Source organism: Marmota marmota, unplaced genomic scaffold, assembly GCF_001458135.2.
Source record: "Marmota marmota marmota unplaced genomic scaffold, marMar, whole genome shotgun sequence".
NCBI lineage: Eukaryota > Metazoa > Chordata > Mammalia > Rodentia > Sciuridae > Marmota > Marmota marmota.
In genome coordinates, this window is record NW_026000136.1 from 6,952,465 (window position 1) to 6,980,453 (window position 27,989).

General features: G+C 54.4%; 1 protein-coding gene across 2 annotated transcripts in view; it reads left to right on the top strand.

Annotated features, from left to right (window-relative positions):
* Prkar1b (protein kinase cAMP-dependent type I regulatory subunit beta) overlaps positions 1-27,989 on the top strand; it is a 121,044-nt gene that overhangs the window by 90,077 nt on the left and 2,978 nt on the right. For both annotated transcript variants that reach the window (XM_015502087.2, XM_048785386.1), the window contains 3 exons: positions 2,543-2,701; positions 9,691-9,751; positions 13,722-13,843. In XM_015502087.2, coding sequence (XP_015357573.1) covers positions 2,543-2,701; positions 9,691-9,751; positions 13,722-13,843 — 342 coding nt within the window. The remainder of the gene's footprint in view (positions 1-2,542; positions 2,702-9,690; positions 9,752-13,721; positions 13,844-27,989) is intronic.

The window sequence follows — 27,989 nt, forward strand, 5'->3', positions numbered from 1 at the left end:
GCCTATGTCCTGTGTCCCCTTGGGCTGGAAAGTCCCTGTGGACAAGAACCTGTCATCTACCGCAGGATCCCCAGTGATGAAATCAACTTGGGGATGGAGGGACGCTTTATGGACTGAGGAGAGGGAGGGAGGGAGGGAGGGAAGGAAGGAGGAGAGAGGGGCCAGGGGAGCGCCATGCTCAGCAGAGAAGCCACAGTCACTGTGGAGCATAAATGCAGCCCAGTGGGGCCTCCCACCATTTTTCTTTTAAAAGAAGAAGAAACAAAAACAAAAAAAATGAAACAAAACAAGAGTAGCCCCTTTGCGTACCAGCTGGGTGGGGCTCGCGCTGCTCCGGGAGCCGTGACAGAGGCCAGTGTCCCGAGAAGGATGGCCCCTTTGTCCTCTGGGGGGTGGCCCTGGGCCCATCCACAGGATCTGCACAATGGTTTTCTCTGATGCCGAGGATGGAGCTCTGGGAGGCTTGGGCTCCTTAGTGAGGAAGGGTCTTCGTGGGTAGAGGGTCCTGGCTCCCTGGGCATGCTCTGGGGCAGCTGCCACTCCATCCCTCTTTATGTATAGGCCCCAGGAAAGTTGAGGGTACACCTGGGCCAGGACATGGCAGCCCTGTGCTCTGTGGCAGGTGGCCGGGTGTCTTACCATTTGAGGGGCTCCTTTTTCCTCATGGTTTTAGGAGGGAGACTTGCCCACCTCCTCGGCTGCAGATGTTGCCTGCCTGCTTGGACTCCTGTGTTGAACAAACCTTTGCAAGCCTCAGATTCATGTCCCCAGCCCACATTGCATTCACATGTCAGCCAGAGGCCACACATGGGAGCATCAGTGGGGAATGCTGAAGGGAGGGCTGGTTGGTGCAAGTGCTGGAAATCGAGGCAGGAGGTACACTCTTGATGCAGAGGAGACCCCAGGCTCACTGCCCAGGGAAATGAGGCATCTCCAGCAGGTTCAAGAGTGTCCCTGAGAGATCGAGGTATGGCAGCCCAAGCTCTAGCCCCTAGATGGATATGAACTGTGCAGCACAGAGGATGAGCCAGTGGCCAGATTGGCACTGGGGAGTGTCCTTACAGGGTGGTGTCATCGAGCTGCACACTTATGCTGATTTCCAAGTTGTACCCCCATAAACAGGTTCTTACAGGAACAGAAGCAGAGCAGGAGTGGCAACTTCAGTGGGCGGCCAGCTGTGCCCATGACATCTCTGCCAACCTCTCCGGGCTTGGGTTCCCTTTGTGAAAACCAGAATCTGATACTCTGGGAAGTGTTCTCTGAGGTCCTCTAAGTTCACCCCTAAAATCCTGGGATTCCCAACCCGTGACCCTCCTGTCCAGCATGGTGTGCCAGGGGGTTGATTGTCTTTTGATTCCTTTTTGGATTCCTCCAGGGCTTGTGGAGGGGAAGCCAGGCTCTCCTGCCACTGTGACTGGCCGGGCAGGAGGAGCATACGCCGCCAGGTGGAGTCTCTTCCTCGCACAGCCATAGCAGACTGCTCCCTCAAGACTTGGTGGTGGACCAGTTCTCCCGCCCTTGGGCGCACTTGAATGTGCACTTATCCATCACCTGTGTGGCGTCTTCCTTGAGATAGAAAGTTCTGTGCAGGGTTTATGATTGGATAATGAGTCATTGATTTCATAAGAATCGCCTCCATGATTCATCATAATCCATTCTTTCCCCACACGCACCCATTTTGCCAATGGCAACTATTCTGTAAGCTCATTGACACGCTGCGGGAATAAAGAGTGCATTGTGTCAATTTATAGTAACCGAATCTGCATAATCGCTGCATAATGAACAATCTGCACCATTCTCGCATGGGTGTGGGCTGTGTGCGCACGGTCAATACATAGTAGGCACGCTGTGCAGGGCGCGACGGCAGCGCAGGCTGAAAGGGAATCTTGTCTGGGTCCCTTCTCAGCACGGTTCAGCAGCGGCGCCCAGCCAATGGGCTCCTGTTCAGGCTCCAGGCCAAGGGTCTTGGGTGCTGCCCTGAGAGAGGAAAGGCCCCGGGAGGAAAAAGCTTTGCAACCAAAGACAGTTGACATGGCTCTTTGGGGGGCCAGGGCAGTATGTGCTGATGGAAGTGGAGGCTGAAGGGGCAGTGACCCTTGGGGCGTTGCTGAGTGGCAGGAGGCAAGGGGCAGTTTATGAATGGGAAAGGTAAGAGGTTGGGTGTCCACGTGGAATCTCAGCACATGCGTGGTGAGGCCCAGCTCATTGGTGTGCAGTTGGGGAAACTGATAGCCAGAGAGGCTGAGGGTTGATAGTAGGCAGCTGAACTGCAGACGGGCCTGGGAGAGGGCTTGGGTGTGCTCCATGACTTGGTGCTGGCCCATCCTTTGGGGCTAGGTGCTGTCTGGCTATTCCTCTGTGCTGGTACGAGTGGGTGGCTGGCCCACAAGCCATGACAGCCTGAGGCCACCTGCTGGGGGTGGAATGTGGGGCTCCACTTCAAGCAAGACATCCCCGGGAGAGCTTGGAGGCCTCTGTGGGAAGCAGCCAATGTGGTCCCCGTGTGTCCCCCATGATGTCACTCTTCTCATGTTCCCTGCAGGTGTATGTGAATGGAGAGTGGGTGACCAACATCAGCGAGGGGGGCAGCTTTGGGGAGCTGGCACTCATCTACGGCACCCCCAGGGCTGCCACAGTGAAGGCCAAGACAGACCTCAAGCTCTGGGGCATCGACCGCGACAGCTACCGGCGCATCCTCATGGTGAGTGAAGGCGGCTCCCAGGGCAGAGGGCAGAGGCTGAGGCTGACCCCAAGCTGTGGCCCAACACCCTACAGAGGCTCTGGCTTTACTCAAGGAGGATGTGTGCCTGCAAGACACTTCCCAGCCTCCCCTACAGATACAGCCTGTGAGGCGAGTATGAGGTCTTGGGTAGGATTCTGGAAAGCCTCTTAGAAGACAGGCTGACAGCTAGGGAAGTCCCTTTTTCTTTCTCCTCTTTCTCCTTCCAACTGTCTGGGACATGGTTGTGATGGCTGGACCTCCAGCTGCCATGTTGGACCATGAACTATAGAATGAAACCTGTTCACCAAGGGAATAGAGCAAAGAGGCATGAGGAAGGGCTTCCTGCCAACTTGGTGGGACCACCATACCAGGGCTGGACCACTCACTCCCATACTTCTTTCATGTGGGGATTGACCCTTGGGTTTTAAGCCACTGTCGTTTTAGGTTTGTTCTTACATGCCGCCATGTCTATGCTTTGTGGGTGCACTATGAGGGTATGTGTGTACAGCCCCCTAGGGGGCAGCTGGAACTTCAGGCTGATGTGGTCACCTGGGCAGCTTCTGGACTGAAAAGACCCTTCGCAGTGGGAGGAGGCTGCTCTGTGCTCACCTACACACTACCTGCCAAGCTCCATTCTCTAGCAGGGGACATTAGAAGCAGCAGGCTGAGCCGGCCTGTGGTGGAGACAGACCGTGACCTCCACATACCTGTGTATGGACGGTTCCTGAGGGGAAATCATGGAGAAGAGGGTGGAGGTGCCCAGGAGCAGGGGACGGTTGCTATCTTCTAGAAAGGCCTCAGAAATCTGCCCTCGGGGAACACTAGAGCAGAGGCCTCAGGCAGGAATGAAGGAGGCCAAGGCTCAGGCTGTGTGGTAGAGCACTCGGGCCATGCGAGCAGTGAGGACAAAACCCTGAACGGCGTGGTGTGGAGGGCTGTGGCCAGCGAGGACACTGTCCTGGATAAGAACAAGGGCTCTGTCCAGAGTGGTGGCATGCTCCCTGGTGAGGGAGGCCCCACGGCCTCCACTGGGCCCGTCAGCTGGACTCTGACCTGGATCACCCAGAACCATGGCCGCAGTTTGAGCCAGCTTGGACCCAGCTATCTCTGAGCCAGCTTCACCATCCTGGTGAGGGCAGAGTGGCCCATGGTGAGAAGCATCCTGAGAGTCTGAGGCTGGCTGCTGGGGTCTGAGGGTCTACGTGTGGCCAGCTCTTCATCTACAGCCCCTTCTTTTCTGTTGTTGGGCAGAGGCCACTGGAAGTGGGTGCCTCTTCTGGGGCAGCCACACCTTTTGGCTCTCCCTGCTTACCCAGTGGTGGCCAGTGCTGGGCTAGGAGCTTTTCCTGTCTGATTAGAGGTCAGGGGAACCATAGTGGGCTTGCTGTGAGGGCCGTCCTCGAGACAGCATTTGCTCAGGGGCCTCTCCAGCAAGCCTGGAGTTTGAAGAAGGAGGTGGCCATGATAATCACTTAGTAGGGAGAACTGAACCTTACTCAACTCACCCCTGCCAGGGCAACTCATGCCATGGGATGGCCTCTACTCTGTGCCTGAAACCAATACCGTGTCTGAGACACAGCTTCCTCGGGGTCTTGGCTGTCCTCCCAAAGGCCAGCCTGGACGGAGCAGGGAGGATGCCATTTCTAAGGGGAGCTGTGGCTGAGACACATGAGAGGAAGCTGAGGATCCCCATAGTATGGCTCAGGACAGGGCCCCCAGTCTTAGTCACGGAGGCTTGGAGTCCTGCCCCAATGCCCTCTCCTGGTCCCATTGTGGGGACCGGCTTTCCTTCTGCACGTAGGGGTCAGCAGTCCTAGGGGCAACCATTTCATCAGACATCATGCTCCATGAGCTCCTTACCCACATACTGACTGGGCACTGGTTGAGTGCCCAGCATGCACCAGGGCTGTGGCACTGACGTGGATACTCGAGCACAGAGTAGATGAACGTGGGACCCCAGGAAGGACTTCTGCAGATCCTCCCTTCTCCTGTCTTAATGTGCATGCTCCTGTCTGCCAAGACCTCTGTGTGGGAGGGATGCTCTGGGGCCTCCTCCCTCTGAGGGCCACACAGTTCCTGTCCGTTCTGGGTGCACCTGGCTGGCTGGGTGTTGCATAAGCCATCGCTTCTCCGCTGCTGTCTACCCTGTGTCATTCCTGACTGGGATTTTTGCGGCTAGAACCTTATATTCAGGGAAACTCTCAAACCACCGAGGGAGCTGGCACTTTCTCTGTTTTAATTTTGGATCCTTGTGTGCTAAGGATAGCCGCCACGGGGCTTGGAAGTCGCAGAGCTCATGTATCGGGAAAGAAAATGACAGTGCTGGGCAAGTTCGGGCAGGAGTGCCCGGCAGGACAGTGTTCTCATTCGTCCTCTGGCTGAGCAGATTTGGATGTGTCTATCAGGCAGTGTCCTCACCCTGTGCCCATTTAGAGCTAAGCTGGGATGTGCTGAGGAGGATGCAGGAAATGGGGGACACTGGTGTCTCCACGGAGTGGACCACTTCCCCAAACATCAACTTGGACGCCACATTCAGGCAGTTGGAATCCCAGAATGTCTGATCTGAAGGTTCTCAATGTCCATTTCTTTCCTCTGAGGTTCTGTGTTATTGAGGGAAGAATGGAGCCCATATTGGCCTGGAGTAGAGATTGACCACTATCCCCAGGCTTCCAGACAGGGGCCCAAGGAAGGCTCAGGGCTCTCTTAGTTCTCTTTTTTTTTCTTTAAACTTTGGGTCCTCTGTGCACCCAAACAATATCTGGGGCCTGGTGTTGAGAGCTAGTGAAGTAGAATTCTGTGATAGAGGCTGTGCTAGGGTCTCCAGAGCTCCCTGCCTAGGGTGGCCTGAGACCTTGGGAACCTGGGACCTGAACAGAGAGGGCCCTCCCTGCCTCAGCACTCCTGACCAGGAAGCCTCAGTGGGACCCAGCACTGAGGGATGGTAGCCTTTGGGGTGTGGGTCCTCCCTCCTTAGCACAGACAGTTGGACATTTGCAACCTTGAGGCCACCAGGGTTAGGGAGGGTCCCTAGACACTAAGACTGGGCTTTGTATCTCCCAGTGTCTCCTGGGGGATCACACAACCTTGGAGGTGGACTATGTATACCCGGTGGTGGAGAAGTCTCTGCAGGTTGAGTAGTGGGGGGGCCTCGGGTGATGGGAAGCTTACACCTTGGACAGACTCCTTTGCAGCCACCTTGGTGCATCACAGTCCCAGGCTGGGGTGGGCTTTGTGGGGTGTTGGACCTCAGACACCCCAGGCGGTAGCCTCAGTACAAATGTTCTCCTGAGCTGGCAGGGCAAAGTGGAAAGTGCCCAAGCACCGGGTTCTGGTCCTTGTCCATAGGCCACATGCCAGCAGGTTAGGGCTGGGCCTGGGCCTTTGGGTCACTCTAGCAAGGGCCCCAGTCTGCTGGCAGCTTAGGAATGGGTGGTTCCTTTCCCTCTCCCTGCCTACGGTGGTATCCTCTGACCTAGTATCACACCAGTGCCTCCCTGTACTCCCCAAGGTCTGAGACCCCCTAAAGGGCACCGTCTACCCCTGCTGCCACCTCAGGCCATGGGTTGGCTGTCCCAGGCTTACAAAGCGGGGATGAGACCCTCGAGCACCTCTGGTGCCTGCTCTGACTTTTAGACAAGACTGTTTCCCCTCTGGAAACCTGACCATCTGGGTTTCAAGCACTGGCCTTTGGGGACACCCCAGCCTTACCCTCCTGGTCTCTGATCTCCTGGACTAGACACCAGGTCCTCACGTCCGAGCAGCAAGTTTGGCCCACGTGCCTAGATTCCATGTAGCCTCTTTTAATCCTGCTTCCAATGATATTCCCCAGTGATGATGATGATGGTGAAGGTGATGGTGGTGATGGTGGTGGTGGTGGTGGTGATGGTGCTGAGGATGGTGGTTGTGTCCTAACTTAGTGCAATGAAGGAGAACCCGTGGGGGAGGGTCAGCACCCTCTATTTGTAATCTGATCCTGCTCATAACTCCCCATGTTCATAAACCAGTCTTGTCCTCCCTGGGCCTCAGATTCTCCATCAGAATAGTGATCAAGCTGGCACCTTGATCTATGTGTCTCTGACCTGGGCTCCTCTCCCTTCTCTGAGCTGTCTCACCACTGCCACCACCGTGCTATCTCTACCTCAGTCCAGACGGTTCCTTGTCTGCTTCCCATGGAGACGTAGTGAGACACCAGCCTCAGATGACTTCCCCCTCATCAGCATGGGATGAGGGACCTCCTTCACTGATCCTAAGAGCCCCGCGTCTTCCCAGAACATGATGAGAAGCAGCACGGTGAACCTTGACTCCTATGGTTACAGCCTTGAATCTGACCCACAAGTGGCCCTGTTACATCTCCACTCTGTGGGGAAATAGAGGCTCAGGGAAGTGTCATGGCCTTCTCTTGCCCATTGGGCTACCAAAGGGTGGGACCAAGACTTGAAAAGGGACAGTCTCCTCCCAGCATTCATCTGTCCCCATAGGCTCCAGGCCATCCTGAGGCCGTTAAGTAGCTTCACTCCCACACTCAGTGTCTTACCCCTCTGGGGGGCAGAGACAGTATCTGTCACCTGCCTGCCATGTGTTGTTGTCATCTATCCTGACGTCACAGGAGGGGGGAAGGTGGCTTGCAGAGCCACCAATGTGCTCAGGCTGCCATCATTGTCACCATCACCACTACCTTGATTTTTATCATCACTCTGACTGTCAGCGTTATCACCGCCATCTTCATCATCATCAACATCACCATGGCCACTCTTATCACCGTCACTATCACCACCAACATCACCACTGTCACCATCAACAACATCATCACTATCATTACCCACATCACAGTGACTGTCGGCATTATCACCACCATCAATGTCGTCACCACTGTCACCATCACCACCACTATCAGCATCAGCAGCAACTGAGGGAACATGGCTGGGGACTTAGTCCTTACAGCTACCCAGGGAGGCAGGAGTATTATTATCCCCTTTTACCAAGACTTAATGGCTTGGTGGCACATCCAAATCTGTCTTTGACCAACTCAAATGTAGTATGCTTTGCTGGCTCTCAGGGACTTGGCCTGGATGTCCTGTAAGCTGAGGCCCTGGGAGGCACAGGAGGCAGGGTGGCTTAGGCCCTAGTCCCTGTCATGGGCGAGGTGGCCACTGTGAGAGGGGGACTGGCTCTGCTCCACAGGTCCGTGTTTCTGGACGTCAAAGGGGACATGGCGGGCCAGCAGGGAGTGCCTGAGCAGCTGGGGCTGGGTGGGAAATGTCGGCTCACAGAAACGGTGGAAAAACCCTTGGTCTGGCCCCGTGGAAACTGCTGCTGAGCCCTGGGGACTCGAGAGCCATTCCTTCCCCACTTCACTGCTGCTTGCATTTTTGTCATAGCTTTCTGGGGACAGGCCTTCAGTGCCCTTTCTCCAGCCCTTCCCCTGAGAGCCCTTTTCCCTGCTGGGGCAGATCCCGCTCCCTTCCCTGACCTTCTCCCACGCCTGTCGCCAGGTCTGACCCAGCAAGGAGGGTGTGGACGGAAGTCTGCGGGACGCCTCCCCACTCCCCCACTGGGGAGGGGGCTCCCGTGGCAGCCCCTCATTTTCCCATTCGACAAAGTCGCCTAGGGTCCCTTGGAGGAGGCAGGAGCCTTCAGCTGAAACTGCTCTCAGTTCTGAACCATAAAGCCAAGCTGCGTCTTTTGCAGGTGGCCTGAAGAGATGGGAGAGGGCCTGGAGTAGGGGGACCCTGTCCCACACTCAGTGGGGTGGCTGTGGGCCTGTGCTTCAAGTGTGCTCCCCTCTCCCCTTTCTCCTGCTCCTTGGGGCCACTGTGAGTTGTGACAATGTGCACAGAGCTGAGCACCTGCCTTTCACAGCGCACTTGTAAATGCCACCCAACGTGACTGTGTTTCCACTCTCTCTGGCGAGGCTGTTGACTAGATGGGGGCAGATGCTCTGAACAGACCTCTCCAGAGACAAGAGGTTCTGACAGATCCACAGGCACGTGGGGGCCCTCTGTGTGTCAGGGGTCCTGCCTCTCGTGTCTGGTCCACCTCCACTTGCCCGACATCTTCCAACATAGATTCTTCTTTAGAAAGTTGATGGTGGGTGTGCTTCAGTGTCCGAGGCTGCCTGTGGCTTCAGGGACCAGGAGGGTCTGGCTACTGCAAGTAGGTGTGGGGAGGAGCCCATGGGGATATCAACACCATCTCACCGATGGCCAAGCAGGATGAATGAGCCTCCTTTGCCATTATTGGATGTCTGAGGCAGCTGGGAGGGCTACCTGCCAACTGCCCTCAGGCCTTAGAAGCTCTTGTCCCACCTGGGTTAGGATCAGGGTTAGCTGGACAACACCCTAGTTAGCTGTTGCTGAGTAACAAACTTCCCCTGGACTTAGCGGCCTCTGACAGAAGCGTAGCATTTGGCACAGTTTCTGTGGGTCCTGAGGAAGCAGCTTAGCTGGGTGCCTCTGGCCTGGAACTCTCTAGGGTTGCAATCACTGGAAGGTATGAAGGATGAAAGATTGTTTCTGGGATGTCTTGTTCCCATGGTGCTGGTGGCTGACAAGAGGCAGTGTCCCTCCTTTGAATCATGGGGGGCAGTATGGTTGGTGCCATAGTGTCTTCCACAACTCAGCTTGGGAAATCTCCTTAGCATCCCCTTGGTTACCTAGGTCAGCCCTGTTTGGTAGGGAACAATGCATATATAGGTTGTGGACCCTGGGGGTGTACTGTCAGGTCCCCATAAAGGCTGGCACACCTTGGGCCATGGAAGCCCCTTCAGAAGACTCCAGGGATTTGAGGGCTGGGTACAAGAAATGGTCTGGCTGTCACAGGTTCATGGCCATCTGCAACTTTCAGGATTTGGGATGCTTTAAAAGGGTCTACTTTGAAGAGTTCGGAGTTAATAGTCCTCTGGGAAAGTCTGGAATTGTTGAAATGATTCAGGTCTGAAGACCCACATTCTCCCTTTTTCTTCCAAACAGGGCAGCACACTGAGAAAACGCAAGATGTATGAAGAGTTCCTCAGCAAGGTCTCCATCCTAGGTCAGTGGCTCTGCCTGTCCCCAGGTGACCTCTGTGGGCTCCTGTGAGCACCTGCCCTCCAGTCCCAGATGCCTTCCCTTCCTTGCATGGCTGGCAGGTTACACACTCTTGGTATTAAGCAGGTTAGGGATATGTTCACACACACTTTCACATATGTACACAAGCACACACATCCATCAGTGGTGGGCACACACTATGGTCTGTGGCATGACAGTTCTTAAATCAGGGTTGTGCCGGCTCAGCTCTCCCACTGTCTTTGATGCCGTCTCCCTAGATCCCTCATTTGGTTATTTGTTTGTTTCAACTGTGGATTGGACCCTTGGCACTCAATCACTGAGCTGCATCCCCAGCCCTTTTTATTATTTTTATTTTTTATTTTGAGAAAGGGTCTTGCTAAGTTGATTAGGGCCTCAGCCTCCCGAGTCGCTGGGATGACAGGCGTGCACCACCGTGCCCCGTGGTCAGTTACTTTGAGCTGGAGGCCAGTTCTGCTTCCTAGTAGCTGGGTGGTTTGGCCTTCTTCCCCTGCCAGGTTGCTTTACTCTAAGCATGGCTGTCCTGGGGACATCCCTGTGCTTTTTATGCACTTAGTGCTCTGTCCCTGGGGGATACGGATGGGGCTGCAAGTGCACCCCAGGCTGGCACACTCAGATGAGCACCCTCAGCCATCGTGTGGGGAGGACACTGCCAAATCTATTTTGCACATGGTGAAGCTACTAGGGAGGCAAAGACCTGGGCCCGCACCTGCCCCTCCTTGCATCTCCCACCTGTAGTGACCCACCCAGCCCCAGAGCAGCCAAAGACCCCTGTGCGTGTATATATGTATGTGTGTGTGTGTGTGTGTGTGTCTGTCTGTCTGTGTGCGTGAATACATACTTTGCCCTGAACCACATCCTATCTGATTTCTTTCGTGAACTGTTGAGATACTCATAACATAGAAGGGACCAACGTGACCATTTTAAGAAGTGTGGTTCAGGGGAAAGAAGCACACGCATGGTGTTGCTCTGTGTCAGCTCTGTGGTTTCACCACTGAGTCATCACGCTGAGCAGAAATCTGTCCCCGTTAGTGCCCTCCCTGGCCCCTCCTGCCCTTGCTACATGGGTCCCCTGCCTGTCTCTGTGGACTTTCCTATTCTGGCCTTTCATTTGAGTGGGATCTCCCATGTGGCCTTCCTCGTCTGGCTTCTTTCCTGTGGCTTTTTAAACATGTCATACCTGGAAAAAGAAAAAGCACTCTCCTGAGTTGACCCCTAAGATTTTTTTCAGGGGCCGAGAAAGGGACTTTTTATTCCCACGCAAAAGAGAAACCAGGGACTTTCTTGTCCTTTGCCTTTGGGTTTCCTTGCCTTTGAACAGAGGGTGGCGTGGCCACCTGGACCATTGTCACTTATCAATTCACTCATTTACTGATAACCATTCAAGCCCATGGCTGCAGGGTGGCATCCAGCCAAACACAGGCCCCTTTCTGCCCTCCTGGAGACTCTGCTGACCACCCCAGGACTTCAGCCTAGTATAGGCATCCCAACTGGAGCTGATTTCTTCCCTTGAATGTCTTGGGCATTTAGACGCCTATGGACTCTGGGCACCTGTCTGGCCGTGCCCGCTCATCTTGTTTCCTTTAATGAATGCAAAGCATACAAGTGTGACTGGCTCCTTCGGGGCCCTGGGTGAACAACTACAAGACTCTGGTCCCCTCTTCTGCTTGGTCACCACAAGCCACACATGGCCTCCAAACGTGGCCTGTGGACATTGTGTGGCGACTGGCTTTAGGAGGCAGCTGGCCATTGCAGCCCGCAATGGATGGTGCTGTTTTGACCACTCTGAATTATTCTCAGCTGCTTAGTAGCTGCAGGGTTCAGCTGTGACTCCATTGTTTGCAAAAAATATAGGCAGCCTTGATCTTTGGGAGAAAAGTAAAAGCATTTTCATACTTAAGTGAACTTAGGCTCAGTTTGCTCTGCATGTTATTTACAAGATGTGCCCATCTGCCCTCAGCTTGGGTGGAGACTGTTGCTGTGGACAGGGCAGCCCCTACCCCACCACTGAGATATGCAGGAAAGGTAAGTACACCGGGGGCCTCCATTTCCAGCCTCTCCTCATGAAAACATGAGGCCGACCCAGTGTGGGAGACTTCCCAGCCCTGCCCAGCTGGCAGGGGTGGTGAAGGCCACTGAGTCGCTTTCGGGGAATTCTGTGCTGCAGGCCCCTTCAGGTGGGGCCTGAGCACCCACCTCATACGTGCAGCTGGGCGGCCGGCTGACTTGGCTGGAGCACCTCCTGGGACACTCGCTTGCATTTTTCTGCACACATGATCAGAAGGGACCATCAAATGTGGACTGGGGTTGAGGCTCAGTGGTAGAGCACTTGCCTAGCATGTGCGAGGCACTGGGTTCGATTCTCAGAACCGCATATAAATAAATGAATAAAATAAAGGTCCATCAACATCTAAAAAAAAAAAAAAGGGACCATCAGACTCCTGTAGCCCGAGCACCATGTTTTCCTATGCAGGGTTGACTATTAGCACCCTGTGTCTCAAGGGACAAGGATCCTAAATTGTAGTTTAAAACAGCAACGACAACGAACAAGTGTCTTGTGTTTCATGAGTCACCTCAGAGCTTTAAGACGTTAAAAAAGACAAACAAAAAACAAAAAGAAAAAAACCTTGGGGCCAAGAAATTGCCATGTCGCTTACAGTTTCCTCTAACAGTTTTTAACCAAGATTTAAATTGTTGGGAGACAGAGCTTGCTCCAGATCACAATTCCCAGACCTCAGATTATTGTAGGTTTCAAATGTCATGGAAAAAAAAAAAATCTGCTAATCAAACAGGTGGAGGTGAACTCTCAAGCAACTGATTTCAGAACTGAAAGCGACTTATCACGGCCTTCGTGAGGACACCAGTAAACCAAACCTGCCATGCTCCCACACAGTCCCTTTCTGCATCCGCTTCTTCCTGAACACAAGCTATAATCTCACTCCAAAGTCTGTAGTCACAGGCATGTGGTGTGTGGCCTGTAGGGCACACCCCTGTCCCAACAGCTTCTGGTCTCACCAACTTAGGGCTACACGCCCTGGCTGGAGCACTTTTGGCAGCCTGAGCCCCGCAATGGCTTCCTGTGGTCTTGGGGTTAGTGGACAGCCATAAGTTTTGCAATGTGTGGCACGGGCAGATCCCAGGGAGAGAAAGCCCCTGCCAACCTAGATCTAAAATAAATGCTTTTATTTTTCATTTTTAGCAGCTGACCTACATAGATAGTATCTAAGTATAGGCCAATTTCTTTCGCCAAAAAAGAAATAGTTAATCAGGCGGTTGTGATTTTCTTATAAAAGTCTCACGTTATTATTCTTTTCTTCCTTCTGAGTGTTAGGGATGGATAATGTCAGGAAGGGATGGTGTGAGAAGGGTGGAAAGCGCTGTTGAGTTTGCAAATGTTTAAAGATAAACTTGGCATTGGAGTTAGGAGTTTTGGCCTAAAATAGTGGAAGGCTGCTCTTCTTGGACGTTGAAGCATTTGTGCCAGGGTCTTTGATCAGCCCGCAATGGATAGTGCTGTTTTGACCACTCTGAAATATTCTCAGCTGCTTAGTAGCTGCAGGGTTCAGCCATGACTCCATTGTTTGCAAAAATATAGGGAGCCTTGATCTTTGAGCCAAAAGTAAAAGCATTTTCATACTAAGTTAACTTAGGCTCAGTTTGCCCTGCATGTTATTTACAAGATGTGGTTGGCTGTGAGTATTTTCAAATTGCATCTCCTGGCCGAAGGTGGGGTGTGAGCTGTGTGCACCTGAATCCCCTGTAATAGCAAGATGTCCAGGTCCCACATGCAGAAGCACCTGGGAGCTGGCTTTCTGCTCTCCCCTTCATCTGTGACTCAGCTCACTAAGTAGACCAGGGGAGTTTCCTGAGCCACATCCTGAGGAGAGCAGCTGCTGTGGCAAGGGGCAGCCTTGACACCTTATTGTCCTCTACAGAGTCCCTGGAGAAGTGGGAGCGCCTGACTGTGGCCGATGCCTTGGAGCCTGTGCAGTTTGAAGATGGGGAGAAAATCGTGGTCCAAGGGGAACCCGGGGACGGCTTCTACATCATCACAGAGGTGAGTCCTGCTTGGTACCTCAAGGGCACTGTGTCAAGTAACAGAGCTGCCTGAGTGCCCTGGAATTCATCCTGCTCTGACCCCCAAGTCCTCCCCACACCAAAGTCTACTTGGAGTTGGTGGGATGATGGCCTCGTGTGCCTGCCACAGACATAGGTGTGTCTCTCAAGAATGGTGGTGGAGACCAAGACCCACACGTGTGATCACATTGCACGAAGCATGCACACAGCGCAGGTTGAGTTGGGGAGCCAGAGCGAGATGGGTGGAGCATGTCCCTGTCAAGCCCTGGTGTGGCCTGTGGTCTACATACAGCTTCACAGCACATTACTGCTGGGGGACCTGCGTATGTTCGGGGTGCACCAGATCTCTGAATAATTTCTCACAATTGCACATGAATCTACAATGATCCCCAGATTTAAAGTTTAGTTTAAGAAGGACATGATGAGTTTTTCTGCCTGAAGTGTATGAGACACTTTGACCGTGGCCCGCACAGTACCCTCAGCGGGACAAGCAGCCCGCTGGTTCCTCGGAGCCCCTGGGACATATGGGGGCTGGAATCTGTGGCCACCATCTTGGAAGCTGCTTGGGATTGGGTGTACCACTGTTATGAGGAGAGGATCTGTGAGATGAGCGGCTTGTACATGAACGTCTGCTGGGGGATGACCGAGGGAATTCTAGCTCCTGATCTGGGGTGCCTGTCCCCACAAGGGGACGCCTTAATGTAGGTGCACTAATGTGGGTGAGCTGTCCAGAGCTGGCCAGTGCATTGACCCTGGGGTAGCAGTCTACCCTGGAGGAAGCCCCAACCCTGGTAGGGGTGAATGCACCTTCTCGCCCATGGAGAACTTTCCCAACTGTGCAGAGCCTGGTACTTGTGTCTTGATTCCTACTTCCTGGTCCTCGAGGCCAGAGGAAGCCCCTGCTCACATTCTCTCTTGCCCATTCTCCAGCTCTCCAGAGAAGAGCAGGGCTCATGCATGAAGGAGTTTGCATGGCCAGTATTGTTACCGTGGGGCTGTTGAGAGGAAATGGATGTGAGCAGAGAGCCCAACCCCCTGGATGTTCGGCCAATATGACCAAACTCAGGAGTCAGGTTCTTGGTTTGAAATAAGCAGAAGCAAAATTCATTTGCAGTGTTAAAGATGTGGGACCTTGTGTGGGGACACTCACTTGCTCTGTGGAACAGGCCATGAGGCAGAGACCTGGAAGCTTTTTCTCCTTTGGAGTGAGGCTCCTGGATGGGTCTAATAGGGCCAATGACCCCTGCAGAGCTCAGTGGTATGGACGTGGGCCAGGGTGCTGGTGGAACATGAGCGAATGAGGCTGGCCTTCATCTCATTCCCTAGAGAGCTGCAGAAGGGCTCCTGGAGGATTCCCAGGGGACAATCCTCAAGAGGTCCTCAGTCCTTAGGGTAGGGGACTCATTTGACAACAAAGTTTCTTTAAAAAGAAAAGGGGAGGAAAGAATAAAACCACAGGCAGAGCAAATTATGGCTCTGGTCGGCATTGAGGGCGGCCTCTGGTCAACAGTCCGGAGAGGGAAGTGGGCCCTGTTTTCACTCCAGCACCCACAGGATCCCACAGGCTCACACCCGCCTTCCCCAAGTGTGTCCCTGCCCTGCGTAGGCAGAGGCCGGCGCTTTGTCACCTCTACTGGGGTGAATGGCCGTTCCATGCGGGACTTCTCTGAGGCCACTGTTTCACTGTGGCAGGGACCTGGGGCAAGCATAGCCATTTCAAAAACAGCCCAGCAGAAAATCACTTGTAACCCTCAGTCATTGAGTAACACAGAGGACAAAGAGTGGCGTCCTCACTGAGGGCTTGAGGAGGCTCTACCTATCACCTGCATGAGTTTTCCACTGACCCTCTGCCACCAGACGGTCATTTCTTTTCCCACTGGCCATCTGCCTGAAGCCATGTCCTGCCCCCCATAATGTTCCATGAGTGCTATGTCTCTGCATTTGTGGCCTTGGTTTGACCTTATTCAGGGTGTCTACAGGGACCCAACCTCTTCCAGTTAATAAATGAAGATTTGTGCTTAGCCATTAGCTTTCCACCCTCACCCCCAAATTTTGAAATATTAAAGATGGCTTCTGTTCTTGGCTGTTATTTCCCATAGAAAAGTGCACTTGGTTCCCTCCCTGTGTATCGGGAATTTTCCCAATGGATGCGACAGGAATGGCCTGGCAAGGCATTCAGGCTAGGTCACAAGAAGCTTGCCCATCCACAGCCTCTCAGGCTAATTCTTGGGACCCTCTTCTTGGGATCCAGCAGCCATGCTCTGGGGTCTTCCATAACAGGGCTCTGCCCACAGCAGCCCTGAGTGCCCAGTGCCAACAGCCACAAGGCATGCTCTATGGTGGTTGCCCAGCCCAGCTACTGCCTGGTTTAGCCTCCTGAGAGAGAGCCACTCAGCCCAGCTCCAGGGTGGTGAGACAGAACAGCTCTCTGGGGTCACACTGTCCTTGCCTAGGCACTAGGATGCTCTGCTGGCCCCTCTGCCATGGGAAGAGGACAGTGTGAGGGAAGCCACAAATGTCTCTATTTGCATCCTCTGATAAGAAACTGGTGTTTATAGGCTGAACCTGGCCCAGGGGCAGATTTGCACTTGACCAGCGTGGTGCTTGGTTAGACATTTGAATTTGTTGTTGATATCTTAAAATCAAATTTCTTATAAAAGTCTAGGTCTGTCATCTCTTTAGAAGTCTGTATCTGGCCATGCTGGACTCATCCTTGTCTGAGAGACAGACACCCCTTAGAAAGGGCTTCCCAGCCCATCTCCATCCCCTTGGGCCCTCTCTTCTGGTCAGTGGTCTCCACAGTACCTGGGTCTTCAGAGTTTGCAGCCTCAGTTTGAATGGCCTTGAGACAGGGAGCGAGTGACTCTGACTACGGCAGACAATCATCCCTTATACCCTGTGGCTGAAGACTCTCCAGCTGAGCCCAAAACCCCATGCAGAAAAATCATACAAGTGTGTGTCACAGGTTGGGGTCACCGAGTGCATGAGTGCATCTTCACAGGACACAAAGGAAATCGGCTCTGGAAACAAGAAGAGGCTGTCACTGAAACTGTATATGTCCTTAATCATGGTGCGGGGAGGTTTAGGCTGTGCCAGGGTTTGGGCAGGGTCCTTGTATAATCAACTATGTCTTTCCAGAGGTCCCTCCAAGTCTCCTCTGAGAGAGGGAGCAGGGGGGTTCCCCATCTGCCCAGCACACAGGGTGGACTTGAGCTGGCACATGGACACCTGGTACCTCAGACTCCACATCCAAGAGCAGCAGCATCTCACAAGCACAGCTCCCTACATTTCCTGCCCACTGCCCTCTCCCTCTGCCTCTGGTTGACCTGTGAGATTCTGCCCGTGGTGTTCTGCAATGCTCTGGCAGCCTCTGAGGGACCTACAAAGAGTCTCCAAGAAGGCAGCTAAGTAGTGGGGACCATCGCTGCTTCTGGGAGTGACTTCTGGGTTGTCAAGAATGCCCCACTGACTGGGCTTCTTCACCGCAACAAAATTGTGGCCTTTGGAGTGTAACCAAGGCCACTTCTTGCAACCCTGCAAGAGTACGTGAAGTGGTTGCCTTGGCAACAAGGATATTTTCGGGGGTGGGTGGGTGTCCCCCTCCCTGTCTTCCTGGAGCAGCACGTGGAGAAGCCTCCTCGTCTCCTCCCTCCACTGGGTGGGGTGTCCCTGTCTGGCAGCCGCTCCTCACCTTGCTTAGTTGTCACATTTCTGCGGGTGTGCACTTCCAAGTGGAGTTCTTTGGTAAACCTGCCCTTGGCGGGTCACAGGTACCTTCTGGTGAGGCCTCATCCTGCGGAGCTGGAATGTGGAGCCTCTCACCCATCTTTCCCCCTGCCAGGCTTGCTCTATCCCCTTGGCTTCCTAATAGGTGGACCTTAGAGGCCCTCGGGATACTACAGTGACTGCCTGTGTGTGCCTCGATCTGCTCTGCTAGAAGATGTGGTTGTTTGGGGGGCTGATTTCCACCATGTGTGGGCAAATCTACAGGAAACTGGCCCCTGGGAACGAAGCTTTGCCACAGTGCCAGTTTTTTGGAAGTGATTGGAAAGGGGAGCAGGAAGACAGGATTCCTAGCCTACATGATCCCGAGGGTCTCTGCAGGGGTGCTCCCCACCACACAGAGGCATCGCTCTTGTCTTCTAGCTCTGTGCACACACATGGGCTGTCTGAGCAAATGGATCTGCCAACCCCTCAGACAACTGACCCCAGTACTCTTGGAGAACGTGCTCAACAGATAGTGGCAGAACTGACCCTCTTCGAGTTTGCCTGTGTGAACCTGGAGGTGCAGACTCAAAGACACAGCACCAGTGGATAGGGCCGGCCCTGCAGCTCCCAGGCCATGCTTCTCTCTCTGCATACTGAAGCTGGGGCCACCTGGGCCAGGGAGCCTCAAGGTGGGACACAGTGTTAGAGGGACAGCATTGGAACTGCAGGAACTGTCCCTATTTGTCTGCCAAGATGCATGCTCAATTTGCCTTCCCAGAAGAGGTGCATGGGGGCCTGGCAAGGAGGGCAGTATACGTCCAGGACATGCCAGGTAGGGGGAGGCTGAGGCTGTCCCGCTGCTCCGTGACTTCATCAGAATTCGCATCTCCAACTGTGCTCTCCAGGAAAACGGAGGAGGATTTGGGAAGGGGCTCACGTTCCCGCTGTGCATTCCTCAATTTGGGCCCGAGACCTTGGAGCGCCTGGAGGCAGCTGGGCCCAGAGCTGGTTCCCCATAAAATCCTGAGGCTGAAATTCCCCAGCTCGCTCCCAGCCAGAGGCCTGGGAGGCGTTGCCATAGAAACACTAGATTGGATTTATCTCCTCACTTAGCAAATTAATTTTATGAATGTCCACAATGTTGAAGCAACTGCAAAACAACACATTTCACAGCCGCCCTCAGGCCTGGGAACGCTCCACTCGCCAGAGCCCAGCCCCCTCCACGCTCCCCGAAAGGCAGATTGTTCAAAATCCAGAGGTCACTCTGCAAACTCAGAAGGAGGCTCCTACGTGGGAGCATCCAGGAGCCCCAGGCACATGTCCAGCTCTGCCCCGGGCCATTGTGCCATGGCCTGTGCCTGCTGGCCATGCTCCAGACACTGCGGCCCTGTGGCTTCAGGAACATGTTTATGCCTGGAGCATCTTGTCACCCACTGTTCCTGTGTCATTTTCCCCTGCTCCTTTCACGGTTATTAGTGCCATTCTTTTGGTTCCTATGTGTCCCTCTGGGGGCTACTGCCTGGAGGAGGGATTGAGGCCTCTGGGAGCTATGTGGGTCCATGCCACACACATGGTCCTGGAGAGATGTGAGCCCCAGACAGGAGACAAACTGCACGGGGCCTCTGTTCTGTCTGGAAGTGAGGTGGCATGGGAGGACACGAGGGCTTGACGGGAATTGAGGCAGGGCCTGGGACAGTATGAGCTTGATGGGTATCTGGGGGCTCAGGCCCTTGGGCAGGGATTGGGAGGGGGCCATGGGGTTGCATCTGAGGTGGGAGATATCAGGGTGTGTGGCTACAGGGTGAGTCCGGGGCTTGGCGGTGTGATGGAGGACCCTCTGGGTGTGATGCAGCCATGTGGGGAGTTGAATGCTTACTTGCTGAGGAATCATGCTGGGTCTTGCATAGAGAGTAAACTGTAGAAGGGCTCAGGGAAGAAGTGGATCAGAGGTGAGCAGTCACACCGAGATGATGTGGGGGCTCAGGGAGCAGCAGGGCTCAGGGTCTGCAGATGAACCAGCACAGAGTTGAGAGGAGGCGATCAACAGATGGGAGGACACAGGTGGGCAGGGAGACTGTGGTCCTGAAGTGCAAGTAGAAGTTTTGCAGGTGGAGGCTGGAAGGGATCATACACGCAGTAGCACATGCAGAAACGCAAGGCACCAGGTGTGGTGGAGGAAAGGGGCTGCGATGCAGATGCTGATGTTGGATGTGTGCCAACAGATAGATGCCCTCTGCAGAACAGTCACATCTTGTCCTGAGGCCACAATCTACTGGTGGTGGGGGAGCGGAAGGGAGGCTTCAGGTCTGCAGTGTCCTCACTGCCCTTGGCCTCTGGCTCCCCAGGGAGCCTCCCTGTTTGACCTCCTGAGCTCCATATTTGCTCCTGCACTGGGATGAGCTCTGTGTGAGGCCATCTGAGCAGCTTGCTGTGGCCTCCCAGGACCCACTCACTGGAAGAACCTTGTATCCCTAGCAGGGCTCTCAGCACATGGCGGGAGCACCCCCCAGGTGTTGTGAACATGAGCAGTGCCTGCTCCTCTTGATCCGCTGAGGGGGATCCCAGCATCTTCCAGAAGTGGGAGAGCCTGGCTGCTGCCCCGAGACCAGCCATCTCCAGCAGCGAAGCTACGGCTTCCTCTGGGCTGGCTGAGGAGCTTTCCCATGCCTGGCTCCGGGTCCTGTGTCTGGTGCTGGGGACTGTCATAAGTGTTTGCTGGCAGATGGGTGTGGGTAGCTATGAGAATATCAGGATTCTTGGGAGTTTCGGGCTCACCACACCAGGTGTCTGTCTTGTGCCTCAGACTCACTGGGGGGGCCTGAGCAGCTCAGAGGGACATAGTCGCCAAGAGGATCCACGGGCCTACCCCATTTCCCTTCCCATTGCAGGACAATTTCATCACACAGAGGCTGGAAGGGCTGCATGTCCCAAATCCCAGCGTGAGCAAACCCCTCTGGCCTGTGTGCCTGGATTGTCCTGAGTACAATCCCAACTTCCCTTTCCCAGTGGGCTGGATGTTATTCCCTCAGCCCATGGGGAGCTGGGAGAACCTCTAGCCGCAGTGAGCTTGGCGCCCCAGGCTGAGATGACCACACCACGCTGCTTTGGAGTGACAGGCTGGTTTCCCAAATGTGCACTGTATCTTTGCTCTGGGCTGGAGACTCAGTTTTTGTGTGAATCGAGGCACCTGTGGCCGGCTGGTCTCTCAGAGATGAGAACCTTAAAAAATCTACGGGAGGAAAATATACCATGGATAAAGATGGTGACAGAGTGCTGCTCAGAGAAGAGAGATGCCCCCTGCCCGACGTAGGCAGCTCTCTTGACAAAGCCTTCCCTGTGTCGTCTTTCTGATGTTGTTAATGTGAGAAGCACTACAGAAAGTGTATCCCCCTTACAAGCACAGAGTGTGGTTTCCCTCATCCCTGGCTCCGAGACACCCGGCAGACCCCCTCACGCCCAGGCTTCCCATTTCAGACATTTGGGATCCTGATTCCCACCCGTTCTCCCACCGACACGCAGGCGTCCAGACTAGACAGATGTGGAATGTGTGTGCTGGATTCCAAGGTCCTGGATTACCTCGGACGCGGCTCCTGGCACCGCAGTGAGGGGGGGGTGACGCACCCGCAGACCGTTGCCATGGCAATGGATGTTTTGGCTGGGAAAATCCTAACAGATGCGGAGTTCTGGACAAGTCCAGCTGTGGGGCCTCCATCCATTGCAGCCGCAGCGTCTGACCTAGAGCAGGGCTGCTGAGGTAGCTGTGGCCACTGGCGGCAGGTTGTGGGTTCCATGCCTTGGGTGCAGCTCCTCTGCTCCCCTCCTTACAGTTCTAGGGACTTTGTGAGCAGGCCTGAGCTCCTTGTCCTGGGAAGTCACCCACCAGGGCCAACAATGACCTGTAGAGGACGTCCTGGTATATTCTGAACTTGGCCTTCTGAGTGTCCACTTGGATTTACGGGGTGGTGCTGGTGCACCCTCCTGCCCTTCCCTGCAGTTGGACACAGTGCAAGCACTCCTAATGAGGGGCGCTACCCTGGAGTGGAGTGTGAATTCTTCCCACCTCATACACACACTGACACACACACACCATGTGCTCACTGACATGCACACATGCACATACCAGCATGCCAGGGCCACAGGCTGCAGTGTCTGGCAGAACCCTGGTGCTGTGGTGATGTGGTGTTCAGACACCACACCCGGTGCTGGAACCCTGTGTGAACCGCCATGCGGGGTTCTCCTCTGGGGTGCAATGCTTGCTTTTCTCTTCCGTCTTGTGGGAGGCCCAGCAACTGCAGAGGCAGCCTGTGGAGGACTTTCAGGCCCACTCAGCCCTAGAAAAAGGAAATTGGCAGAGGCAGGGAGCAAGGCTCCTGTGCCCTGACCTTGAGGTCCAGGAGTGGACCAGGACTCAGGGGTCAGCCCCAGGTGGGTTGTGGGCCTGGCCACCCACACCTGCCCTGGGCTAGCTACCCCTGGGGAGGGAAAGGGTGTGTCCCTCAAATCCAGGTTCTGGGGGGCTGACAGCGGGGGTGTGGCAGGCTGTGTTAAGCCAGGTGGAAGGCACTGCCCCTCCTAGTGAGGTCTTCCGTCAACCTGTGGAAGGAGTCTGCATCTACTGTCCAGTGATGGGGTGGGGCACCCTGGCCATGTGGGGAGATGCCCAGGCCTCACAAAGCGAGGTTGAATACAGCCAGGCCATGGCTGGGGAGAGCTGAGGTCAAGATGGTGTCGGGTCCCATTTGGGAGGAGCCTTGAGTCTCCTCCTGGTAAAAGAGATCAGGTGTTGTTCATGGATGACAAAGACCCAGAGCTCTTTCTGGAACCTCTGTGACCATCCAGATGGTGAGGCAGAGATGAGGCCTGGCTCACGGATGGCAGTTGTGGTCTGTAATGGTGGAAGGGTGGCTTGGGGGCAGGCTCCAGGCTCCTGGGAGGCCGAATGGGCAGTTCTCAGCAGCTGCTGACTGGCACGTGCTTCAGCGAGGGCAGAGGATGCCGAGAGGAAGCAGGTGTGGACTTGGAGCCACAGGGACCCCAGGTGGGTGAGGGCAGCCAGCTACCTCCCTGCCCTAGGGCTGGTCCAGGTTGCCCTCCCTGGCCCCACCTTGGCGCCCAGCAGGACTGTTCACGGCCCCATCCGCCTGGGGCCTGTGCATGGCCTGGCTCCTGAGCAGATGGCAGGGGAGGAACTGGGCCACAGAAGGGCATTGGGAACAGAGGCCTAATACGGTCAACAGTGACCACAGCCCCTTTGACTCTGCTGTCCAATTCACCAAACATCTCCGGGATGCCTGAGCACTGTGCCTGGCCTCAGAGAGCACCAAGCAAACATTTCTGCAGAAATAAGGGCCTTCCCACATGGGGTTTTCATTGTCTTGCATGCTGGTCCCCAGGCAGGGGGCTGACAGTGCCGAGTTGGCACCTGTTCCCTTCCTCAGAGTCCTGGCGCCAGAATCTATGTTAATGTCCTGTTTTCCCACAGAAGCTGCTGGGCCGTGCCTTTGCCAGGGCCCCAGACCTCACGGAGGACCCATTAAATGTTGGCACAAAATCTGACCTCGGCTGCTTACCAGCCAGGTGTGTTTTCTCAGTCATTCCCAGGACATGCACACACCCCCGTCTCAGGCGGCTGAGCCTAGGGTCCTTTGCAGGCACGAGGCTCAGCTCCTTAAGCGAACCACTGAGAAACTGCTCTGCTGGCCCCAAGACAATCGCAATGTGCTTTTAGGGGCCCCTACCTTAGAGAGCAGAAAATGGATTTGTTTGCAAGAGAGCTGCAGTTGAGTGTGGCAAGTTGTAGTTGCGACAATTGCTTCTCCACAGACATCAGAAGGTGTGTGCTTGGGCTCATTACTCAGGAAATCACAGAGCACCTAGGAAGGGTTCCGTAGTTGTGGCCAATTCAGTGTTCCGTGCGTGCACACGGGTGTGTGCGTGTGTTCACATATAGGATTCTGCTTGGGCAGAGACACACAGGCAAATGAAAGGTGTATGCAAAGATTGCAGGCTTCACTTAAGTCTGAATTTCCCAGGTCTTGGGGGATTTCTGTTAGAGGTGGAAATTTGTCACCAGTGTGGTGACCCAGAGAACCAGCATTTGGTGTCCACCCACCTTCCCTGTTACTCTCGCGTTTGCACCGTGGTTATGATCTGTCCTGTTGGACATGTGTGGATTGTTCTGTGTCTGGCGGGTCAGCTGCATGCACAGCCTGATGCCCAGTTGGGGACTGCTCGAATTGAGGAGCCCTGGGTGTGTGTGCACGGGTTCTGCGGGTGCCAGAAGAAAGCCTTTGGGAGCCCCAATCCCCTGGTACCTCTATGTGGCACCATACTGTGTCCCCTGCTGTTCTTTTCACTTTTCATTTACAAAGGAGTGAGGCCCAAGTCTATGTATGGTATTGACACTGAGTTCTTTTAAAATATATTTCTTTAGGGCTGGGGTTGTGGCTCAGGGATAGAGCACTTGCCTAGCATGTATGAGGCCCTGGGTTCGATCCTCAGAACCACATGAAAATAAATAAATAAAATAAAAGTACTGTGTCCAACTACAACTAAAAAATAAATATTTTATACATATATATATATATATATTTTTTTTTTTCTTTAAATAAAGCCAATAGTTGTGGTGGCTCATGTTGTAATCCCAGAGACTCAAGAAGCTGAGGCAGAAGGATTGCAAGTTCAAGGCCAGCCTCAGCAACTCAGCAAGTCCCTAAGCCATTAAGTAAGACCCTGTCTAAAAAATAAATAAATAAATAAATAAAGAGGGCTGGGGATGTGGCTCAGTGGATAAGCACCCTGGTTCAATCCACAGTGTAAATAAAACAAAACAATAACAACAAAAGAACAACCATAAAGCAAATAGTTTGCTTCTTCCGTAACATCCCATTGGAGGACTGGGCCAGTGTGGTCTGGGCTGCCTTGGTGGACCTGTGAGACTCAGCTGTTTTTCATGTGTGCAAGTCCCCCTTGTAGGAATATCGCCACGGTTGCACATGTTTCTCTGACTGGTGTTGGCTGTGTCCGGGCTGCGATGGACTTGGGCTCTTGTTCCTAGCCTGGCGTGAGTCCAGGTCACCACCCCACAGTAGCGAGCAGACCCCACCACCGTTCCTCCTCAGCGTCCTTACCATCCCCTGCTCCCCTGCCCGCCCCCAAGGTGCCTCCTTACTGCAGGGAGGCCCCCAGCTCCTCTGCCGGGCTCCTGTTCTCCAGATCTCAGCTGCGTGATTGCTGGTGGTGAGACCTTGCCTTCGTCCCCCACACTGACTCCCCCTGCCCTCTCAGCATCTGAGCCCATGATGACTGTCCTCCCCAGGGAGGCTGACCCCAAGGGGGTAGGGACGTATCTACCATGTTCCCCGTTGTGCTCCCACCCCCAGGACAGGGCTCAGTAGAGAGTCGTTGTTCAACAGACACTCAGCTGACCAGTGAGGCGGGCCGAGAAGAACACACCGAAGGGCTCTGGTGCATAATTGGCCAAAGTCCATCCATGCACTGAGGGGGTCGGTCCATGCTCGCAGCGGGTGTCCTCCTGGACTCCCTACTACCCTGGCTCACAGATCTGAGCAGCTATCTTGGGCCTCAGAGCCTGAGTATTTGGGGCTCATGGCCAGGCCAGTGGTGAGATGGAAATGGAAAGCAGGAGCCTGTCCTTCCACTGTACATCCCACCAAAACCTTGCTGCTTCTTTCTTATGGTTTTTAATTTTGTAGATTTTTTTTTTTTTTGTACTGGGGATTGAACCCTGGGGTGCTTAACCACTGAGCCACATCCCCAGTCCTCTTATTTTTTCCTTTGAGACAAAGTCTCACTAAGTTGCTGAACCTGGCTTTGAACTTGTAATCCTCCTGCCTCAGCCTCCCGAGCTGCTGGGATTACAGGCCTGTGCCACTGCACCTGGAAAATTTTGTAGAAAATTTTAAAAGTCAAAATAGTTGAAGGGAAATTGAGTATCAGTAATCCACACCTCACATTTGAATGGGAGTGACAACTTGCTGGGTGTTCAGGGTAGGTGGTCTTCTGTGGGTTTGTGACCTGGTTTCATAGTGAGAGATTTGGAGAAATGTGACCCAGAGTTTTGGCAAATGTGCTTTTCCAGACGCAAACTCCATGTTCATGTCCCCCGACGTGTCTACCTGCTTCCATGGCAGCTGGGGATGCCGAACTTGGATGGGAGGAAACACTTCTTCCAGAATCTTTCCATGGTGGGAGATGCTGGCCTGTCCTTAGCTAAAGCTGCCTGAAGAGATGGGAATAGGTGGCAAATTTCCTGCCCTGGGAGGGCCTGGCTCCCCCGGCTTTGTGACAGGTGGTCCCAGGACAGGGACTCTTACCGCCTGCTATTATGGTCCATGCTCAGGATGCTGGATCAGTTAGGGCAAGAGACCAGCCACTGTAATGGGCCCTGCAGCAATTGGCTGGAAGCCCAAGGAGTGACTCTCTTCCTACAGGGTCTGGGTCAGTTGGGGGGGGGGTGCCAGGAATGCCTGCTCTTCTTCATGAGGCCCCTCAGGCCACGCCACCCATGATACCGCCTGGGAGGATGGGACAGAGTTAGGCAGCCAGCCAGCCCTGCTCCTTATTCTGGTCATTGCATCCTGACCTCATGAAGGCTTTATGTGGACATCTTGTTCAGGAGGTCCTGTGACCATCCTAGGCTCACAGGAGGAAACTGAGGCTGCAGAGGTAAGATGGATCACCAAGATGTGTGGCAGAGTCCTGGGACTCAAGCACAGGTCTTCTGGTTCCAAGGTCCCACTCAGCTCACTCCTGGGACTCTGAGCCCTGGTGGAGACAGACAGGTAGCCCAGGGTGGGGATCCCCAGGCCCACGGACACCCTCCCATTCCTTGTCTACTCTAGCAGGACACACAGGGCTGCTACAGTCACAGGACTGAGAATGGGCCAAGGCTGGAGAGCTGTCTGCTGCTGGGATGTGTGGAGGGCGTGGGTGGGCAGGGGGTCACTGCAGGGAGGTGAGGGGCCAGCAGAGTGGTGACTTGTAACTCTCTTTAATCCTGTGGTTTTGTGTGGAGAGACCCTTCAGTGTCCTGGGAATTGGGGGCAGCTCAGAGTCTGCAATGACCTGGCCTTTCACTGCCCCAGGACCCATACAGTGTCCCCCGCTAGGCCCTACCTGGGCAGCCAAGCTCAAGCCACAGCCTTATTTGGGTGAACTTGGCCGCAAAGGTGAGTGTGTGTGTGTGTGTGGGGGGGGGGCAGGTGGCGGTGGTTTGGACTCCCCTGCAGCCTCACGTCCTCTGTGCAGCAGGAGGGAACCAAGCCCTGAGGCAAGTCCTTTTACCTCATCTCATGGCTGATACAGAACATTTTGACAAGGACTCGCCAAGATACAAATTCAAAAATGAATGACCACTGGATATAGTGCTACATCCCTGTAATCCCAGTGGCTCAGGAGGCTCAGACAGGAGGATGGCAAGTTCAAAGCCAGCCTCAGCAAGTTAGTGAGGCCCTAAGCAACTTAGTAAGACCCTGTCTCAAAACAAAGCGCTCGGGGAGTGGGTTGGGAATGCTCAGTGGTTAAGCACCCCTGGGTTCAATCCCTGTAACAAAACTAAAAAAAAAAAAAAAACATGGTTGGGTCAGGCCAGCACCCAGGTGAGGAGGGCAAGAGCCATCCTAGAGCGTGGGGCTGGCTCTCTTCCTGCCTGCCGGCGGGCACCAAGTCTGATGTTTACCCGTCCCTCTGTGAACACCATCAGCTGGATTCATAAACAGGCAGAGCTCAGGAGCTGAGTGGCCAGTGCCTGGAGGGAACTGGGTGGTGGATCCGGCTCACAGGGTCTGCTGATGGGTGTCTGGGGATTCTGGGCATGGCGGGCACTGGCAGGGCCCTGACCCATTTCGCCCAGACTGTGGAGAGGTGGGAGTTACTCATTAAGCCAGGCATGGAGAAGCTGGGTCAGGTGAACCAGGGTGAGCTGAGCTATCCTGAAATCAAGTGAGGTGCCCGTGAAGGGCCCCCAGCCGCTGGATACCCGGGGCTGTGGATGGGTGAACCTGGGGACCTGGGTGACATCAACCCCAGGTCCTAAGGGCCAGGCAGCAGAAGCCTCAATCTCCCTGGCTGTAAAATGGAATTTGTAGCCTCATGCAGGTGTAGCTCTGTGGGTGGCAAAGGGGCTGGAGCTGGTCAGAGTGAAACTCAGGGAGCCCCCGAGGCTGACCGCACACACTACCCTGGTCAGTGTTGCCTCTGTTGACCCTCCCTAGAGCCCTGAAGGCTACAGGAGAGGAAACTGTCTCCGACAAGAAGGACTTGCCCAAAGTCCAGGGTCAGAGCCCACACCTTGGCTCAAACAGGACTGGAGTGTCAGCTCTGAGGGATGCATGGAGTCGAGTGTGTGGCCTCCTGGACGCCCTGGATGCCCTCTCCGCATCTCTAATGTGCACTGC